This window comes from Capricornis sumatraensis, chromosome 10 (assembly GCF_032405125.1).
Source record: "Capricornis sumatraensis isolate serow.1 chromosome 10, serow.2, whole genome shotgun sequence".
Lineage (NCBI taxonomy): Eukaryota > Metazoa > Chordata > Mammalia > Artiodactyla > Bovidae > Capricornis > Capricornis sumatraensis.
Genome location: NC_091078.1, coordinates 34,476,348 through 34,498,897, shown reverse-complemented (window position 1 = coordinate 34,498,897; position 22,550 = coordinate 34,476,348). Strand labels below are relative to the sequence as shown.

At 39.4% G+C, this 22,550-nt stretch overlaps 1 protein-coding gene across 1 annotated transcript in view; it reads left to right on the top strand.

Annotated features, from left to right (window-relative positions):
- The window catches only part of RYR2 (ryanodine receptor 2), a 578,200-nt gene extending 556,374 nt beyond the window's left edge, over positions 1-21,826 (top strand). The window contains exons 102-106 of the mRNA XM_068983081.1: positions 5,880-6,036; positions 7,443-7,507; positions 9,567-9,667; positions 10,594-10,645; positions 20,657-21,826. Coding sequence (XP_068839182.1) covers positions 5,880-6,036; positions 7,443-7,507; positions 9,567-9,667; positions 10,594-10,645; positions 20,657-20,752 — 471 coding nt within the window. The 3' untranslated portion in view covers positions 20,753-21,826. The remainder of the gene's footprint in view (positions 1-5,879; positions 6,037-7,442; positions 7,508-9,566; positions 9,668-10,593; positions 10,646-20,656) is intronic.
- Positions 21,827-22,550: the final 724 nt, after the last annotated feature.

The following is a 22,550-nucleotide window of genomic DNA, read 5'->3' as shown; positions in this document are numbered from 1 at the left end:
ATTTGATATGGTCCCAAAGGTCTCTGGTAGAAGGCAATGGCACCCCACTCCAGTACTCTTGCCTGGAAAATCCCATTGACAGAGGAGCCTGGTAGGCTACAATCCATGGGGTCGCAACGAGTTGGACACGACTGAGCAACTTCACTTTCACTTTTCGGTTTCATGCATTGGAGAAGGAAATGGCAACCCACTCCAGTGTTCTCACCTGGAGAATCTCAGGGATGAGTGAGCCTGGTGGGCTGCCGTCTATGGGGTCGCACAGAGTTGGACATGACTAAGCGACTTAGCAGCAGCAGCAGCAGCAGAGGTCTCTGAGACTGTCCTCAGTTCTTTTATTTTTACTTTATTCTGCTCTTCAAAAGTTATTTCCTCCATGTTATCTTCCAGCTAACTGATTCATTCTTCTGCTTCAGATATTCTGCTATTTATTCTTTCTAGAATATTTTTAATTTCAGTAATTGTGTTGTGTTTCTCTTTATGTTTATTCTTTAATTCTTCTAGGTCTTTGTTGATTAAGTCTTGCATTTCACCATTTTTTTTTCAAGGTTTTTGATCATCTTTACTATCATTATTCTGAATTCTTTTTCAGGTAGTTTGCCTATTTCCTCTTCATTTATTTGGACTTATGTGTTTCTAGTTTGTTCCTTCATTTGTGTAGTATTTCTCTGCCTTTTTGGTTTTTTTTTTTTTTTTTTACTGATTTTGTTTGAGGTCTCCTTTTCCAGACTTCAAGGAAAGTTGAATTGTTTCCTTGAAGAAGGTTGGATTCTTTCTTCCTTTTGGTTTCTGCCCTCCTAAGGTTGATCCAGTGGTTTGTGTAAGCTTCATATAAGGTGAGATTTTTGGTGATTTTTTATTTGTTTGTTTTTCCTCTGATGGGAAAGGCTGAGTGAGGTGGTAATCCTGTCTGCTGATGATTGAGTTTGTATTTTTGTTTTGTTTGTTGTTTACATGAGGCATCCTGCACAGGGTGCTACTGGTGGTTGGGTGATGCCAGGTCCTGTATTCACGTGGTTTCCTTTGTGTGAGTTCTCACTATTTGATGCTCCCTGGGGTTAGTTCTCTGGCAGTCTAGGGTCTTGGAGTCAGTGCTCCCACTGCAAATGCTCAGGGCTTGATCTCTGGTCAGGAACAAGATTCCACAAGTGGTTTGTTATGGCATTTAGTGAGATTAAAACAAATATCCAATTCGAGAAACCAAAGATGAACCCCAGACAAATGGCAGTTACAAAATCAGGCAAATAATATTTAAAATAATGGAATATATACATATACACCCATGAGCAAAGTCAAAATAGTCCAACAAAAATAAAGTACAGTAGATTGACCCAGCAAACAAAGGAAATAAAAAATTATATTTACCAGTTAAGAACTAAAGCACAAACTGGAAAACAAAACTAAAGCATGGTGCTAAATGGGAAATAAAGCAATAAAAAGAGAACTAACAAATATGTTAAGAGGATAGGCAAGAAAGGAAAGAAAGAATAGAAATGCAAAGTTAAATAGAGGTAGATAAAGAAGATTTATATATGTTAAAGATGAACTGCAGGGGGAACAGAATAGTAGGAAAAGCAAACAAAGGAATAAATGTAGAAAAAAATAATAGGTTAAAAAACTTAAAAAAAACAGGAAAACTCTACAGAACTGCAAAAGCCCAACATAGAGGCAGAGGTTTATAACAACAATAAAAAAGTGACTGAGAAAATAAAAGCTCAAAAAGCTTAATTGGATTTCTTAGTGCCAATAAAATCGACAACTACAACATATGGGGGCAAAAGGAAAATAAGAAATGAAAAAAAATCCAAAAGAATCCACAGAACAAATAAAAAAATTAGAATAATAAATGTTTTACTTGAGTCAGTGTTGTCAGAGACCTTGACCTCACTGGGAGTCACAGTCCACCTCACCTCCCTAGGATGCCATCCCACACTGTGCTGATCTCAGGACCTATTATGGGGGCAGCTCAGATTCTAATCTGGTCCTACTCCTGTGTGTTCTTGCCTCCAATGTCCACAGCTATCGCAACTAGTGTGTTTTCTTTTGTGGGAGCTCTCAGAGGCCTTTTATATATTCCATGGACACAGAGTCTGCCTAGTTGATCTTGTGGGTTTAATCTGCAGCTTGTACAGCTGATGGGAAGGTTTTGGGTCTTATTCCTTAGCCACACTGCCCCTGGGTTTCAACTGTGATTTTATTTTTAACTCTACATGTAAGTCATCCACTAGGCTTTGCTCCTGAGGCTGCCCTGGAGGACATGGGTTTAGCCCTGTGAGGGCCAGGTGTGGAGGTGGTGCAGCTGCTTGAGTTGCAGGGGTTCTGGCAGCACCAGGTACTCAGGGGGATTAGAAGCTAGGGCAGCAGGAAATATAGTGCTCTAGAAGGGTATGGCAACCAGAATTGGCCAATACGCTCTAGTATTCTTGCCTGGAGAAGCCCCCTCCCTGACAGAGAAGCCTGGCAGGCCACAGTCTACAGGGTCACAGAGTCAGACATGACCAAAGTGACCCTTCAAGCTTAGAGGCAAGACTTTTTTTGCCTATGGCAGCTCTGCCCCAGTGAGAGTTGAGCGTGGAGGTGGCGCAGTTGCTTGGCTTGTGGGAACCCTGGGGGCACCAAGTGTGCAAGGACATGGACTGCCTCCCCTGCAGGACTTATGGCCCAATCAGTCTTTTTTTGAGCCTCCTGTAGCTGGCAATCAGAAGGCCTCTTTGGCCAGTCTCTGCCCATTCAGGTGCTTAGCGGGCTCCCTTGCCTGGGGTCCTTCTCTGTTGTTCGGCACATCAGCATATAGAGGGGGGCCCCCCTGGCTGGGGTCCTGCTCTGTAGAATGGAGCATCAGGCACTTAAAGGGACACCCTGGGTGGGGTCCTGCTCTGTAGTTCAGTGCATCAGGCGACTGATGGGCCATCCTCTCTATTGTTCAGCTGCTGGTGCTGGCCTGTGGGGAGAGAGAGGCTATGGTGACAGTTCTGCCCCCTATGCATGACTCAGCAGTATCCCCTTGCTTCCATGGCTGCCTGGCTTTCCTCCACTGGCATTTCCTACCATGATCTCCTCCTTCACATCCCCTCCATCCATCTCTGCAGTCAACAGCAGCCCTAACACTGGGATTGCTCCACAATCCCTAAACTCCACCTCCCAGCCTCCGTGCCTTCCAGGGGATCAGTGTTCCTGTCCAGGGTATGTATGGCTGCAGCAAGGACTGTGTGAGTCTCATTCCATTTAGGTTGCCACAGATTAGTTGTTTCACTCTCAGCCTTAAATGTTTCTCCTCTGACTCAGACAGTTGCCCTGATGTGGGGATTGGACCCCTGCTTCAGTTCCCCCACCCGCTGAGGGCAGGTCCAATCCTACTAACACTCCTGTTTTCCCCCCTAGTTCCTTCATCCTACTGAGTTTTGCGTGGCTCTATATATTCTTTTCCACTGGTCAGGTACTCCTCCTCTGCTCTCAGCTGGTGTTCTGCATGCACTTCTGTGTCTGAAGGTGTATTCCTGGTATCCGTGGAGATAGATGTACTCCACATCCACCTACTCCTCTGCTGTCTTGCTCTCTCTCCCCCACTTAATTACAGTTCCTTGTCTTGACAACCATATCAGTGCTCTTGTACTAACTGACAAGGGGTCCGTTATTTTGTGTTCTAAAATCTACAGTCCAATGAAGACTTTCTTTAATAACATCCCTGTTGGTGGATTTGGCCAGGCAGCAACTTGACTGTGGAAACTACTGCCTTATTCCAAAAAGGCATTGAACATCCTTTTTAAAGAAGGTTAAAATTTGTCATGTAGATTTCAAAAATCATTGAAGAAGCTTCCTTCTTCTCTCTCTGGGTAATCCAGATTTTCAGTTATCTATTCATTATATACAGGACCACTACCATCAAGAATGCAAATTGTGTGTGGTCTTACATCAATATAGACTTGAGTTCTGAGTTTGAGCAAGCTCTAGGAGTTGGTGAACAACAGGGAAGCCTGGTGTGCTGCAGTCCATGGGGTCACAAAGAGTCAGACACAGCTGAGCTACTGAACAACAACAGGAGAGCTCTTGACAGTTTAACCAAAATGAACAATGGACAGGACACTTGGAATCTGGAGAACAAATTTTTTTGCAAGCCTTTCCTTTGCTGCACCAAAAGCAGTTCTTTCTTTTTATGCATGATTGACAATTATTCAGTGCAGTACATTTCTTTGAGGTACTTGATAGTTCCGAAACAACTTTGATCAACTTAGAAGAAATACGTGTACATCTGAACACACAGCCAAGATGGCCTGGGCCTGTTTCGCACATCCAGGGCATATTCAGCCACACTGAGGAGCCTCTTGGAGCATCTCCCCAAAGGCTTTTTTAAAGTGTCTTCAAATCTTACTTCCAGAGACTAATTCAGTAGGTGATACTAGGAATTCAGAATGTTTAAGCCTCTGGGAGATGTGGATGTGGATGTGGAATTAAGTTTAGACACCACTGGTCTCACAGGCTGTCTGTATGAGCATGTTGGTGTTATCTTGTAATCTTTGCTTGAATTTGGTGCTCTGTAAAACTACTTGAGAATTTGAGGTGTATCTGAGCTGTTCTCCAGGAAACAACTGACTAGTCATAGTTTTTCACTCTTCAGTCATCCCAAGTGAGTTTTAAGGGCCTATCACATGCTGAACATTGTTTAGGCACTGATGATAGAGGGCTTCCCAGGGTGCCAGTGGTAAAGAATCTGCCTGCCAGTGCAGGAAATGCAAGAAACGTGGGTTTGATCCCTGGCTCAGGAAGATCCCCTGGAGAAGGAAATGGCAACCCACTCCAGTACTTTTGCCTGGGAAATCCCATGGACAGAGGAGCCTGGTGGGCTACAGTCCCCAGGGCCACAAAGAGTTGGGCATGACTGAGGGCTCATGCAAGATGACAAAGAAGCAACCCAAGAAATTTTTCTTATAATGGGACTAATTATAATGAAATGAGGTCATAAAACAGCAAATGAAAAATAAGTTGGAGATACAAGTCTGGGATTCAGGAAAGAGACCTGAGGTGTAAACAGAAAGATTTTATAATTACCACAGATGATGCTTAAGTATGAAACTAGAAAAGTTTCCTAAGGGAATGTCCTAAAAGAAAAAAAAAAACATCAGAGAACCCAATCCTGGGGATTAGTTTATGAAGAGATAGGGAGATGAGGAAGAAGTGGCCGACTGGTCTGAGAAGGAATGACCAGAAATATTGGGGGGGAACCCCACAATCAAGAGTTATCTGGTCTGAAATGTTAATAGTGATGAGGCTGAGAAACCCCACCCCAAAGCATTTTACTGCACCCTTTTTTCGGCAGTGGACATTTGCAGCAGTACATATTATTGGTTACTTTAAAATTTCAGCATGTTAATGATGAGCTGCTATTTCTTGCCTGCCTCTCTCACTTTTCCTTATTCTAGAAATTAAAGTTAAAAGCCTGTTTGCATTATATTCCACATATGAGAGATGAGGGGATGATAAGTGTTAAGTCTGATTTTTTTCCTTGCTTTATTTCTAACATTCTATCCAGTTATACATTGGACTTTTACTTCCCCATTCCTTTGTTATGCTCAAAAAAAAATTGAACAATGCAATTAAATATAGTTCTGTGCCCCCTAGTGTGATCTTAATGCCAGATGCATTTCCTGCAAAGTGTGTCAGCAGGTGCTAAGCAGAGAATGCAGTACAGAGTTTTGTTTAAAAGACAGCAGAGTCAAGTGTTTGCATGACAGTTACAAGTATTGAAACAAAAGAGATGATGTAGAAGGCAAAGATTCTCATCATTTCCAGAGTGAAGATTAGGAGCTAGAGAGAACCTTAGGTGTGGTGAGTATAAAAATGGGCAGTGATCCTCCAGGAGGTGATTCCATTCCTTTCTTTTCCAGTGCTATATGTTCCACATGTATGTTGGAGTACGTGCCGGAGGGGGTATCGGTGATGAAATTGAAGATCCAGCAGGTGATGAGTATGAGATATATCGAATCATCTTTGACATCACCTTCTTCTTTTTTGTAATTGTCATTCTCTTGGCCATAATACAAGGTAAGCACACTGAAGGTCAAGAAGATCCAGAATCTGACCTACTTATTGTTGAAGTGGACATTACAGATAGGGTCAGACTGTCAAGTGTTTCCTAGAAAAGCCAAATAGAACTTTTCCTTTCAGTGTTTCTTCACTGGAAATCTGTAGAGGGAAAACAAAGAGTAGTGGACCTTGGTCTAGAGGTGGGGGAAGAGATGAATACAGGTTTCTTTGAACTCCTTTCAAATAACATAATGGAAAGAGCACTTTCCCGGGTCTGATTTCCAGCCCTGCCACTGACATCCTTTACAACTAACGGTGGGCGAGCCATTTAACATCTTTGGGTCTATCACATGGAAATTACATAAAGCTCTAAGCCATGGATTATAGAAAATATTTCTTTAAAATGATGTCTGTTCCATGTGCCCTGTGAGCAGAGTATTGTTCTTCACCTTTGAAGAAACTGAGCCATAATGTCAAGTAATTCAGCTGAAGTGCACAGCTGCAAAGTGTCAGGGCTGGAATCCAAACCCACAGGGCTGGAAACCAACCATGCCACCACAGCACCGTGTTGGCCCACTCGTTCCTTCTTTCACCCCAAGGTAACTTGGAGTGGGTGGTTTTTCTCCCCTCCTTTTATTCCAAAGTAACTTTTTTTTCCCCTTAGAAAAATCATTTATGTTGTCTTTTTCTGCTTACATATTTCCTACCTTGAAGTAAATGTCTATAAATGACACATTATCCTCTAAATTCCACAGGCAAAAATGGTACCTTTTTTTTTTTTCAGTAAAGCACAGGAACACATTTAAAGGATTCATGATCATCCCCTTTATGTCTTTCTTGAGTGCAACAACAATGTGTTTTATAAGAAGGGAAAGTCATAAAACACTTGGAAGACAGTGTATAGTCAGGCAAGTCACAGGAAAAAAGGGGACAGAGCAGAAAGAAGCCGTTAGTTGGCTGATTGCCACAGTTAATAACGTTACAGGAAGTTTATTGATAAGGAATTTGTGGGAAAAAAAAGATTTGGGGCAAATTCCTCACAATGAATATAAGCATGTTTGATTTGCAAATTAGCACTTGAAAACTTATTGGTGGCATTTTCTGTACTTTACAACCATAAATCTCAATTGCTCTTTCTTAGCATGAACATACCATTTATTGATGCCAAGGTAACCAGTTTTCCCTGCTCTGTTGCTTCATTTTTAAACCCCTTTTTGGATAGTGTGTGGCCTGGTAACTGCGTGTGTTTCTACCCCCTACCCCAAGGAGATATCGCTACTGCCTTCATAGGAGTATCCAGTGTATACATTTCCCAGTGTAGCTGTACATGGTCCCGTCCCTTAGGAGGATTAGCCAAAGGGCTGTGAATTTCATTATCATTTTCTGGTTGCTAAAGATTAAATCCTGTCTTTATTTAACACTAGGTTTAATCATCGATGCTTTTGGGGAACTAAGAGACCAACAGGAACAGGTCAAAGAAGACATGGAGGTAAATCTGTTTGTCACTCTACGTTTTTGTTGTGGACACACTCTGTCTTCACTGCCTTTATCAAAGAATTATGGCAGTGGGAGGAAGGGGGAAGAACATGAACAATGTGTAACTTCATTGGCCTGTTTTTGGTGCAGGCAATAAGTATAGTTGAGCAAGGTGGTGGGCTCCAGGTACATACAGACAGTAATATGGCACCATCCACCCCTCCAGGAGTGGGAAGACCATCCATTCTAAATGACGGATTCACTGACAGATTAGTAACCAGGCAATCAGAGCAGTGTGGTGCGCACTTACGGGAGGAAACCCTGAGTACTGGGGTCCTTGAGGCTTGTGTCTCATTTCATCTTGGATGATCATGAAAGTTCTTAAAAGAAGAGATGCACAAACTGAGGCCTGAAGATTGCAGAGGTGTGGATGTGAGAGAGAGAATGCACAGGATAGTTTAGGGAATCTTCTCACCCCCACTATGTGCCCCACTATGCCCATTGGATTCTGTGAGAATGTCACTGCCTGAGGTTCTATATACCAAGACTCTGGTTTTCAGGAATTTGATATGCAGATTTTTCCCTTGGAAGCATAATTGGTGCAGGATGAAGTATCACATTCTAATAATAGGACTGGCAAGGAAGGCCAACTAATTAAGAGCCTAAAAATGCATTTGAGAAATTTACAGTATAACTTACAAGCTAGGAAACAAGAAAAGGGTTTTAAGCAGGGCAGTGACATGATCAGATTTACAATTAAAAAAAAAAATCGATTAAAATGGGTGTGAAGGCATGACCAGGAACAGGGAAGCAGCTGTTAGCATTTTATAGGTAGGAGATGATGAGGCTCTTGCTAAAGAAGTGCCACTGAGGAGGCCGGAACCAGATAGACTCAAGGAGTACTTTGGAGCTGGCATGGAAAGAACTTGGTGATTGGCCATATGCAGAGGATGAAGTTTGGAGCAAGCAGAAATGATACCAAGGTTCCGGCATGAGCCTCTAGAAAGAAGCATGTTGGCTCAGTTGAACATAGAGTGACCAAGGGAGGTAACAAAGGGCAGGTTCCTGGAGAAAGCTGTTAAGCGTGAACCTATTTATATAAGAGACATTGAATTGTGTCCAAGACTGGACCGCTTAATGGAGCCTTTCTGTCATCAGCAGCTGTTGATCAGTAAGGCAAAGAGAATTATAAAATATCTTAATAATCTTGATTCTAGGCTCTAGCATCTAGGGCATCATAAACATGCCTCTAGTGGTACAAAATAGCTTCTAATTTGCAGGGATGATGGGCATCTGGAGCTACATGAGGACAATAGTTATTGAACTCATTTGAGTTGATACATAGGCAGTGCTAATGGTAAAATGGAAAGCCTGCTTCTCCCTGGGTTTTGGGCCTGCAGATGGCAGACCTAGCAAGTGAAGAGAGGGATGGGACAGGAGGGAAGCAGGGAGAGAAGGCATATCCTATTTCTAGAGTAGATTGTCATCCCAATACATGGCCACTGGTTAATTGTGTACCTGGCACGTGGTCGACCTTCTCTGAATTGTTGATTCTTTTTTTTATTATTATTATTTTACTTTACAATACTGTATTGGTTTTGCCATACAGCAACAGGAATCTGCCACTATACCTCATAGTTTGGTATTTGGTTTGGTGTCTCCCGCCCACCCAACTTGGTCATCAGACATGGCTAGGATAGGTACCAAGTTTGTGGTTTCCACTGAGGACACAGTTAGTCATGCCTAGCTAGGGCCAGTGTCATAAACAAGAGTGATCACCAAGCCTGGGTGTGCTCGCTCAGCCTGGAGAAAAAAAGAAGACATTGCTTTTCAGCCATCCTCACCCTGTACTCTTTCTGTCTCTGTTGCTTCTTGCTGCTGGTTCCTATGTCACCGAAACTCCACAATAAGATATAGTTGTGGCAGCGGTTAAACTGGTATTCAAATACTTGGTGCAGCCTTCTGGGATGGTCTTTTATGTAGACTGAGTAAATCAAGTAATTGCCCCCGAGTGGTGACTCATGTTTTCCTTCCTCAACTCTGACCTTTGAATGTTTGCCTTTGTCTTCTAGACCAAGTGCTTCATCTGTGGGATAGGCAATGATTACTTTGACACCGTGCCTCATGGCTTCGAAACCCACACTTTACAGGAACACAACTTGGCCAATTATCTGTGAGTGTTCCTGACTCACTCCCTTGCCTCTCCCGATACCCAGGCATCCCTCAACTCAGCATGCTGGAGAAACTGGAGAGAGAACCCCTCTCATTATCACCGGCCTCAGGTTTCTTATAAGCCGCCCTGAGGGAAACACCCACAGCTAGTGGTTCTTTGTCCTCAAGAGTAGGTTAACTTAGGAAATGAAGTTGCGATGCTCCACGTGAATGATACCTTCTAGAACATGAAATGAAAAGGTGGAAAGGATGAGCAGAGTGTGTACCAAGCCTCTCAGAGAGCTTTGTCTGTGTTTCCTATTTCGAACAGGAATGTTCCATCTGCTCCCTAGAGATATGTGAATCTTCATTTTTCTTTCCTGAGAAAATACAGAGCACTTTAGGCACTACTGGAAAACACAGATAAAAGTGACATTTTTTTAATACATGGAAATCTAGCTATTACTCAAGACTAGCCAGAAACTGTACTTTGGTACAATATTAATTCTTAATCTGTTTCTAACCTGATTTTAATATCTAAAAGAAGAGATACAGAATAGCATTGAAGTGGACTTTGGGATTCAAAAGTATGTGATATTAGAAGTTATTCAACCTTTTTAATCCTTGATTTTCCAAATGAGGATTGCAGTTCCTGCCCCATAAGTGAATAAATAGGATATAGTTGCAGGCAGGGTCTGGCACTAAACCTGGCATAAAGCAGCTCCCAAGAAGTATAATTTGACCGGTGCATACATTTTAGCTCTTTTGAAAAAATATTTTAGAATAAGATAAGCTTTTGATCCCCATGGCATTTCTTGTTTCTTTTTTGTTTCGCCCTGCATGTTTGACACATTTCTATGCTCTGCCATAGCCCATAGCAAGATCAGAGGTATCTGTTTATGCTATTTCCATACAATCCATTTCTGATTACTCTCTCTGTATCTGTAGGTTTTTTCTGATGTATCTCATAAACAAAGATGAAACAGAGCACACAGGACAGGTACGTAAACACTGACCTACATCATCTGAAAACATCATTGATAAAAGAATCTGCTTGCTGGAATAAACGTGTACATTAAACATTAATATCAGAATTACTCTTAGATATTGGTCATGGTATCTTAGTATAAAAATTCCTTTTGTTCTGGATGAGTATACAAAGATTGCCATAGTAGAAAAAAGTAAAATTAGAATTGAACATTTATTAGCTGAAAATGCAGAGCTTGAGTTTTGATAATTATAATGTACTTGATTGCTTAATAAGATAGCAGATTATTTCAAATGAACTTCATCCAACAGTATTACTGTCATTTGAAAATAATTGCATATCCTGGGACAAGATGGCAGAGAAGAAGGACCCTGAGCTCACATCCTCTCAGGAGCACACCAATATCACAACTAACTGCTAAACAACCACTGATGAAACAGCCTGGACCCTACCAAAAAAGATATTCTATATCCAAAGACAAAGAAGAAACCACAGTGAGATGGTATAAAGGGGGCACTTTGCAATATAATTAAATACCGTAACCCCCAGGTGAGCAACCCACAAACTGGAGAACAATTATATCACAGAAGTTCTCCCACAGAGTGAGACTTCTGAGCTGATGTCAGGTTTCCCAGCCTGAGGGTCTAGCATCAGAAAGAAGAGCCCCCCAGAGCATTTGACTTTGAAGGCCAGCAGGGATTGAGTGCAGGAGATCCAAAGAACTGGAAGAAACAAGGACACCATTGCTGGTGGGTGCACCCAAGGTCTCATGTGCATCAGACCCAAGGCAAAAGCAGTGACTTCATAGGAGCCGGGGCCAGACCTACCTGCTAGTTTTGGAGGATCTTCTCAGGAGGCGGGTAAATATTAAAAGCAACAATGGGAAACCAAGAAGTTACATAAAAGGGGTTCTATATAATAGTACTAACAGCTGATTTCTCAGCAGAAACTCTGCAGGCCAGAAGGGAGTGGTGTGATATATTTTAAGTGATGCAAAGTTAAACCCTACAGTCAAGAATACTCTACCCAGAAAGGCTCTCATTCAGATTTGATGGAGAAACCAAAGCTTTACTGACAAGCAAAAGCTAAAAGAATTCAGCATCACCAAACCAGCTTTACAATAGATGCTAAAGGAACTTTTCTAGGTGGAAAAGAAAAGGCCAAAACTAGGAACAAAATTACAAAATGGGAAAGCTCGCAAATAAGGCAAACATATAATAAAGGTAGGAAATACTTCTCACACATATATGATACCTAAGTCAGTAATTGTGGGAGGAGGAGAGTACAAATGCAGGATATTTGAAATTAAGAGATCACCAATTTAATCAAGTATACACACAGACTGCTATATCAAAATACCATGCCAACCTCAAATCAAATCTATAATTGATACACACACACAGAAAATGGAGTCCAAACACAACACCAAAGATGATCATCAAATCAAAGAGAACAGAAGAGGAAAGGAAGAAAAGATGTATAAAAATAAACTCAATTAACAAAATGGTAATAAGAATACCATATTAATGGGGCTTCCCAGGTGGCACTACTGGTAAAGAACCTGCCTACCAATGCAGGAGAAATAAGAGACTTGGTTTCAATCCCTGGGATGGGAAGATGCCTTAGAGAAGATAATGGCAACCCACTCCAGTATTCTTGCCAGGAGGATCCCACAAAGAGAGGAGCCTGGCAGGCTACAATCCATAGGGTTGCAAAGAGTCTGACATGACTATGAATGGGTTAAATGCTCCAGCCGAGACAGACTAGCTGAATGGATACAAAAACAAGATGCCTATATAGGTTGTCTACCAGAGACCCACTTGAGAAATTGGGACACATATAGACTGAAAATGAGGGGATGGAAAATTCCATGCAAATGAAAATCAAAAGAAAGCTGGAGTAGCAATACTTACATCAGACAAAAAAGACTTTAAAATAGAGACTATTACAAGAGACCAAGAATGACACTACCTATGATCAGTTATTTATGCACCCAACATGGGAGCACCTCTCTATAGAAGATAAATGTTAACAGACAGAAATTGACAGTAACACAATAATTATGATATAAACCCCACTTACATCAATTGATAGATAATCCAGACAAAAAATCAATAAGAAAACATAGGCCTTAAATGACATATTAGACCAGATGTAGTTCATTGATAATATGAGTATTTCATCCAAAAGCAGCAGAACACACATTCTTTTTAGGTGCACATGCAATATTCTCCAGGATAGATCACATTCTGTGCCACAAAGAAAGCCTTGGCAAATTTAACAAAATTGAAATCATATCAAGCATCTTTTCTGACAACAAGGTTATGAGATTAAAAATAAATTATATGAATATAACTGTAAAAGACAAAAACACATCAAAAGTAAACAATACCTTACTAAACAACCAATGGATCAATGAGGAAATAAAAACATACTAGAGACAAATGAAAACAGACAATCCAAAACCTATGGGAAGAAGCAGAAACAATTCTAAGAGGGAGGTTTATAGCAATACGATTTTACCTCAGGAAACAAAAATTTGAAATAAAGAACCTGACATTACACCGAAAGTAACCCCAGAAAGAAGAACAAACAAACCTAAAGTTAGAGGAAGGAAAGAAGGCGTAATGCCTAGAGCAGAATTTATTGAAAAAGAGATGATGAAAACAATAGCAAAAATCAATGAAACTAAAAGCTGCTGCTTTCAGAGAATAAAACTGATAAACCTTTAGGGAGATTCATAAAAGAAGGGATAGAACTCAAATCAATAAAATTAGAAATGAAAAAAGGAGAACTTATAACTGATACCATAGAAATACAAAGGATCACAAGAGACTACAAGCAGCTTTACACCAATAAAATGGAAAAGTTAGAAGAAATGGACAAATTCTTAGAAAAGTGCAACCTTCCAACCTGGTAGGAAGACATAGAAAATATGAAAGACAAAACACAAGTACTGAAATTAAAACTGTGATTAAAAAACTTCTAATAAACAAAAGTCCAAGGCAAGATGGCTTCACAGGCAAATTCTATCTAACATTTACAGAAGAGTTAACACCTATTCTTCTCAAACTATTCCAAAAAAAAAAAAAAACTACATAGGAAGGAACAGTCCCAAGCGCCTTCTATAAGGACACAATCACCCTGATACCAAAACCATTCAAAGATAGAATAAAAAAGGATATTACAGGCCAGTATCACTGATGAACATAGATGCAAAAATTCTCAGCAAAACACTAGCAAACTGAATCCAACAATACATTAAAAGGATCATACACCATGATCAAAAGGAATTTATCCCAGTGATGCCAGTGGTTTTTCAGTATCCACAAAGCAGTCACTGTGATACACTACATTAACAGATTTAAGAACAGAAACCATGTAATCATCTCAATAGACATAGAAAAATCTTTTGACAAAATTCAACACTCATTTATGATAAAAAAAAAAACTCCCCAGAAAGTGGGCATAGGGGAAAGGTACCTCAACATAATAAAGGCCATATACAACAAACACAGCAAACATCTTTCTCTGTGGTGAAAAACTAAGTATTTCCTCTAACATCATGAAGAAGATAAGGATGTCCACTCTCCCCACTCATTCAACATAGATTTGGAAATCTTAGCCATGACAATCAGTGAAGAAAAAAAATAAATAAAATGAATCCAAATTGGAAAAGACATAAAACTGTCACTGTTTGCAGATGACATGATACTATGCATAGAAAATTCCAAAGTTGCTACCAGAAAACTACTAGAGCTCATCAATGAATTTGGTAAACTTGCAGGATGCCAAATTAGCACACAGAAATCTCTTGCAGTCTTATACACTAACAAAGAAAGGTGAGAAATAGAAATTAAGGAAACAATCACATTTACCATTGCATCAGAAAGAATAAAATACCTAGGAATAAACCTACTTAAGAAGGCAAAAGAGCTGCATGCAGAAAACTGTAAGATATTGATAAAAGACATTAAAGATGACACAAACAGAGAGAGATACCTTTTTCTTGGATTGGAAGAAGCAATATTGTGCAATTGACTATACTACCCAAAGCAATCTTCAGATTCAATGCAATCTCTATCAAAATACCAATAGCATTTTTCACAGAACTAGAAAAAAAATGTTACAATTTGTATGGAAACAAAAAAGACCCCAAATAGCCAAAGAAATCTTAAAAAAGAAAAATGGAACTGGAAGAATCAGGCTCCCTGACTTCAGATTGTGCTACAAAGCTACAATAAACAGTGTGCTGCCGGTACAAAGGGCTTCCCTGGTGGCTTAGTGGTAAAGAGTCTGCTTGTAATGCCGAAGACATGGGTTCAATCCCTGGGTTAGGAAGATCCCCTGGAGAAGGAAATGGCAACCCACACCAGTATTCTTACCTGGGAAATTTCATGGACAGGGGAGCCTGGTAGGCGTTCATGGGGTAGCAGAAGAGTCAGATGCTACAGAGTACACAGAGCATATATAAAACTGACTCACTTTGCTTACAGCAGAACCTAACACAATATTGTAAATCAGCTATAATAAAGAATGTAAGACCAGAAACTATAAAACTCTTAGAGAAAAACATAAACAGAACACTCTTTGGCATAAATTGCAGCAGATCCTTTCTGACCCACCTCCTAGAGTAAGAAAATAAAAACAGAAATAAACAAATGAGATGTAATTAAACACAAAACCTTTTGCACAGCAAAGGAAACTATAAACAAGATGGAAAGATAACTCTCAGAATGGGAGAAAACATTTGAAAACAAAGCAACTGACAAAGGATTAAACTCAAATATACAAGCAGCTCATGCAGCTCAATATATATATATTTTTTAAAACACCCAATCAAAAAATTGACATAAGGCCTAAACAGACATTTCTCAAAGACATACAGATGGTCAGCAAACACGAGAAAGGATGCTGAACATCACGAATTATTAGCAAAATGCAAATCAAAACTATGATGAGGCATAACCTCACACCAGTTGGCATGGGCATCATTGAAAAATCTATAAACAATAAATGCTGGAGAGGGTATGGAAAAAAGAGAACCCTCTTGCACTGTTGGTGGGAATATAAACTGATACAGCCACTATGGAGAACAGTATGGAGGTTCCTTAAAAACTAAAAGGAAAACTGCCATGTTAACCAGTAATCTCATTACTGGGCATATACACAAAAAGCCATAATTCGAAAAGAAACATGTCCCCAAATGTTCACTGCAGCACTATTTATAATAGACAGGACACTAAATGTCCACCAGCAGAAGAATGGATAAAGAAGATGTGGTATGTATATACAATGGAATATTACTCAGCCATAGAAAGGAATGAAACTGGGTCATTTGTAGAGACATGGATGGACCTAGAGACTGTCATGCAGAGTAAGGTAAGTCAGAAAGAGAAGAACAAATACTCTATATTAATGCATATATACGGAATCTGAAAAAAATGGTATCAATGATCTTATTTACAAAGCAGAAATAGAGACACAGATATAGAGAATAAATGTATGGATACCAAAGGTGAAAGGGCGAGTAGGATGAATTGGGAGCTTGGGATTGACATATATACTCCACTGATACTGTGTATAAAATTAGTTATATCTAATGAGACCCTACTGTTTAGCAGAGGGAACTCCACTCTGTGCTCTGAGGTGAATTAAATGGGAGGGAAATCCAAAAACAGCTATATATAGCTGATTCACTTTGCTGTACAGTAGAAACTAACACAACATTGTAAAGCAGCTATATTCCAATGGAAAAAACAAAACAGCATGCACCTATGGTCACCTAATCTATGACAAAGGAGGCAAAAATACACAGTGGAGAAAAGACAGTCTCTTCAATACGTGGTGCTGGGAGGACTGAACAGAACTGCAAAAGACTGAACTGCTGCAAAAGAATGAAATTAAAACATTCTCTAACACCACACTTAAAAATAAACTCAAAGTGGGTTAAAAATCTACATGTAAGGCCAGATACTATAAAACCCTTAGAGGGAAGCACAGGAACAACATTTGCTGACAAAAATCACAGGAAGTATTTTTTGGTCCTCCTGCTAGAGTAACAATCAGGACCTGCTGCTGCTGCTAAGTCGCTTCAGTCATGTCTGACTCTGTGCGACCCCATAGACGGCAGCCCGCCAGGCTCCCCTGTCCCTGGGATTCTCTAGGCAGGAATACTGGAGTGGGTTGCCATTTCCTTCTCCAATGCATGAAAGTGAAAAGTGAAACTGAAGTCGCTCAATCGTGCCTGACTCTTAGCGACCCCATGGGCTGCAGCCCACCAGGCTCCTCCGTCCATGGGATTTTCCAGGCAAGAGTACTGGAGTAGGGTGCCATTGCCTTATTAATCTTAAAAGCTTTTGCACAGCAAAGGAAACCATAATAAAAATGAAAAGGTAACCCACAGAATGGGAACAACTATTTGCAAATGAAGCAACTGACAAGGGAGTAATCTCCTAAATACACAAACAGCTCATGCTGCTGCTGCTGCTAAGTCGCATCAGTCGTATCCGACTCTGTGCGACCCCATAGACAGCAGCCCACCAGGCTCCCCCATCCTGGGATTCAGCTCATGAGGTTCAATCTAAAGGAAAAAAAAGCCCAATCAAAAAATGGGTGGCAGATCTAAATAGATGTTTCTCCAAAGAAGACATAAGATGCCCAAGAGGTTCTTGAAAACATGATCAACATCACTAATTAATAGAGAAATGCAAATCAAAACTACAACAAGGTATTACCTCACACCATTTGGAACAGCCATCAAAAAATCTTCAAATAACAAATGTGAGAGAGGGTGTGCAGAAATAGAACCCTCCTACACTGATGGGAATGTAAATTAATATAGCTGTTGTACAGAACACTATGGATGTTTCTTTAAAAAACTAAAAATACATCTACCATATGATCCAGCAATCCATTGCCTGGGCTTATATGCAGAGAAAACAACTCAAAAGCATTCATGTACCCCAGTGTTCATTGCAGTACTGTCTCAATCATCAGGACATGGAAGTAACCTAAATGTCCATCTACAGAGAAATGGATAAAGGAGACGGGGTACATACATACAATGGAATATGACTCAGCTATTTAAAAAAATAATGAAATAATGACATTCGCAGCAACATGGATGGACCTAAAGATTGTCATCCTGAGTGAAGTATGCCAGAGAAAGACAAGTATATGATATCACTTATATATGGAACCTAAAGAATGGTACAAATGAAAGTATTTACAAAATAGAAATACTGTCACAAATGTAGAGAACAGTCTCTCTACCAAGTAGGGAGAAGGGGGATGGGATAAATTGGGAGATTGGGGTTGACATACATACATTATTATAAATAAAATAGATAATCAACAAATACCTACTGTATAGCACAGGGAAGTCTACCTGAAACTCTCTAATATATGGAGAAAGAATCTAAAAAGAATGAATATATGTGTATGTAAAATGAGGGCTTCCCCAGTGGCTCAGTGGTAAAGAATCTGACTGCCAATGCAGGAGATAGAAGAGATGAAGCTTCGATCCCTGGATCGGGAAGATCCCCTAGAGGAGGAAATGGCAACCCACTCCAGTATTCTTGCTGGGATAATCCCATGGACAGAGGAGCCTGGCAGGCATTCACAGGGTAGCAAGAGAGTCAGAAGCTACTGAGCATACAGAACATATATAAAACTGACTGACTTTGCTGTACAGCAGAACCTAACACAATACTGTAAATCAGCTCTAATAAAGAAAAATAAAAATTTCATAAAGACAAAAAATAAAAGGAAACAACTCCACTTACCATTGCATCAAAAAGAATAAAAGTAGCTAGGAATAAACCTACCTAAGGAGGCAAAGACCTTTATTCTAAAAACTATGAGATGCTGATGAAAGAAATCGAAGATGACACAAACAGATGGAAAGATGTATCATGTTCTTAGATTGAAAGAATCAGTATTGTCAAAATGACTACCACCCAAGGCAATCTACAGATTCAGTGTAATCCCTATGAAATTATCAGTGGCATTTTTCAAAGAACTACAACAATAAAAATTTTAATTTGTGTGAAAACACAAAAGACCCTGCATAGTCAAAGCAATCTGGAGACAAAAAGATAGAATTAGAGGAATCAGACTCCCTGACTTCAGATTATACTGCAAAGCTACAATAAAACAGAGTGCTATTGGTACGAGAATAGAAATACAGATAGAACAAGATAGAAAACACAGAGATAAACCCACATACCTATGGTCAATTAATCTACAGAAAGGCACAATACATGATGGAGAAAGACATTCTCTTCAATAAGTGGTGCTGGGAAAACTGGAGAGCTCCATGTCAAAGAATGAAATCAGAACATTAACACTGCACACAAAAATAAACTTAAAATGGATTCAAGACCTAAATGTAAGACCTGATACTGTAAATCTCTAGGGGAGGAAATGGGCCAAACACTCTTTGATATAAATTGCAGCAGTGTCTTTCTGGATCAGCTTCCTAGTGTAATGGAAGTAAAAACAAAAATAAATAAGTTGAACCTTATTAAATTTTTGGACAGCAGAGGATCCATAAACACAATGAATAAATGACCTGTGGACTGGGAGAAAATATTTGCAAATGATGCAACCAGCAAGGGGTTAATTTCCAAAAAACTCAACAGCTCCTATACCTCAATATTATAAAAACAAACAGCCCAACCAAAGAATGGGCAGAAGACCCAAATAGACATTTCTCCAGAGAGGACATACAGATAGCCCAAAAGCACATAAAAAATCGACAGATAGCCCAAAAGCACATGAAAAATCTAATACATTGATAAGTATTAGAGAAATGCAAATCAATGATACCTCATTGGAGGTATCACCTCATACTGGTCAGAATGACTATCAGAAAGTCTACAAATAATAAATGCTAGGAGAGTGTGGAGACCAAGGAACCCTCCTTCACTGTTGTTGGGATTGTCAGTGGGTCCAGCCATGATGGAGAACAGTATGGGGGTTTCTTAAAATACTAAAACTAGAGCTACTCTGTGATCCAGCAATTCTATTCCTGGGCATTATCTGGAGAGAACCATTAATTTGAAAAAATACATGCACCCCAGTGTTCATTACAGCACTATTTACGATAGCCAGGAATGAAAACAACCTTTGTATGTATATCATACACATACAAACACAATGGAATATTACTCAGCCATAAAAAAAAAACAATGAAATAATGCCATCTGCAGCAACATGGATGAACCTAGAGATGATCATACTAAGTGAAGTCAGAAAGAGAACAAATATCATATGATATCTCCTATATGTGGAATCTATAAAAATGATATAAATTTATATATAAAACAGAAATTGACCCACATACATAGAAAACATATCTATAGTTACCCAAGGGGAGAGGGGTGAAGGATACATTAGGATTTGAGGATTAATATATACACACTACCATATGTAAAACAATCAAAAAGGACCTACTGTACAACACAGGGAACTATACTCAATATTTTCTAATAACCTATAAGGAAATGAATCTGGAAACAATACACAGACATATATACACACACATATGTGTGTGTGTAACTGAATCACTTTGCTATTCACCTGAAACTATCTCAACACTGTAAGTCAACTATATTTCAAGTAAAAAAAAAGAAATAATTGCATATGAAATGTTTACGGTTCTGATCAAGCTACTTAAAATTCTCCCTCCTCAAATATTCACTTCCTGTTGTTAATAGTTTGAATGGCGAAATTAATAATACTAGTTTTAAGAAATTCTCAAAATCGTATATCACAAATAGTTTTTTATCATTATTATGGTCAGGATGAAGATCCATTATTGGTAGAAACAACCTGGAGGATTTAGGCGCCATCTAAATGAATCTGAAACTCTCTAGTTAAATAACTATATATAATACACCATGATACTTTGTTATATATATAATAACAAATTTGAGTTTCTTTCTATCTTGTATTTTGTGGTAACACACAGATCCTAAGGAAAGATAAGTTGTTAACACATTGCCTTTACTTTTACAGGAATCTTATGTTTGGAAGATGTATCAAGAAAGGTGCTGGGAATTTTTCCCAGCTGGAGACTGTTTCCGGAAACAGTATGAAGACCAGCTAAATTAATCTCAGTCCCAGATCACCTCCAAAAACCAACACACACACATGCACACACACACACTCTCTTTGTCTCTGTCCTTCTGTTTCTAGACTGTCTTTCTCTGTTCTCTTGGAAACATCTTGCTGATGTTGTGAACTGCCAGCGTTGGGAGCTGTGTTTCTGAAGACCTGACTCTGCTTTTCCCCCCACCTAGGGTATTTTCTTTAAGAATAATGACTGAAGAATAATCTAAATTCATACACTGAAAAAAAATGGGAATTTTGAAAAGAAAAACATTTTGGAGATTCTCAATCATTATTATACAGACAGATTTCCTTCTGAGACTCCTGGAAATCTGCTTGCACTCTGGACATTCACAGGGAAGCGTGGCAGCCACACTCATTCAGCTTCTTTATTTCACCATCCGGAAAGGAACTCTCTAATGGTCACAGAGCACTGTAGCACTTACCAGATTGCTGTGGACACCACTTACGAAGGGAAATAGTGCCTTACTATATGTGGGTTGAGCTATGCAGAAGATATGTGCATGAAAAAAAAAAATCTTTATTTTCTTTATGTCGACTTTTTTTCTTAGTTAGAGTGACTTTTGTGAGGTTTTTTTTTTTTTCTTTCTTTCATGCTTTTCTTTGGTGGGGGAGGGTAAGAAAAGCAGTTTGTGTGCACCTTTTGAAAAAGACGGGTGGCCTGTCTCAGGACGAGAGGAGGTTCTTCTCATTCATCCAAATTCCCACTTCCCCTCCCCCTGTGCTCCTGCTCTTATTTTGGTAATGCTCTGATGCAATATTGCAACTTTATGAAATCTTTGTATGAAAACAAAAAGACTGCAAAAAATACACTTTCAAAAGAAATAATTTATTGCATGTTTATTATGCAAGTTTAAACAAACCAAGAAAACTTTCAGAAGCAAATTGATCCACGTGAGAGAATTTTCATGATAATTATATTCATAGTAATAAAGTGTTGTGGGCTTAATTGTGTATTTGGAGCCAGTGTCATCCACTAACAATATGATACATTATGAACTTGACAGTAGTTTTGGGTTTTTCTCTTTCTTTCAGCCACCTGTGATCAGTTGTGAATTAAGGACTTCTTTTCAGGCCATTTTTTAAATATCAAAGCTGAAGCAATATCCATTCAGGGATTTCACCAGTTGCATCAAAAAACATGGATGATAATATCAATCACTCCATTTTGAGTCCTTTTAAATGTGATGTGAATCTTTACAAATAAAAAGATTCAGAATGGAAGCAAGGTCATTTTGCAAATATTGGCGCTCTTTTATTATAAGTCTGCTTGTTAATTTTAGAGTTGTAAAACTGCTCTGATTAAACTATTTAACTAACTTTCTCACCTTCTTTTTCCATTTCACTTATAAACTGGGATTCATCCTAAAAGCCTTGAACTTTCAGTTGAGTGTGTCTAGGTCAATCTAAACACTGCCTTAAAGCCCATCATACTTGCCTGTAACTAAGCAGGTGTTCATCACATACGATTATGGAACCTCAGAGCTATCTAGCATTTTGAATCACCTATCCCCATCTCTATCATTTCTTTATTTTAGGGTCATCCAGATTTCTTAGAAACCACCAATGACAGAAAAATCAGTTCAGTTCAGTTGCTCACTTGTGTTCAATTCTTTGTGACTCCATGAACCACAGCACGCCAGGCCTCCCTGTCCATCACCAACTCCTGGAGTCTACCCAAACCCATGTCCATTGAGTCAGTGATGCCATCCAACCATCTTATCCTCTGTCGTCCCCTTCTCCTCCTGCCCTCAATCTTTCCCAACATCAGGGTCCTTTC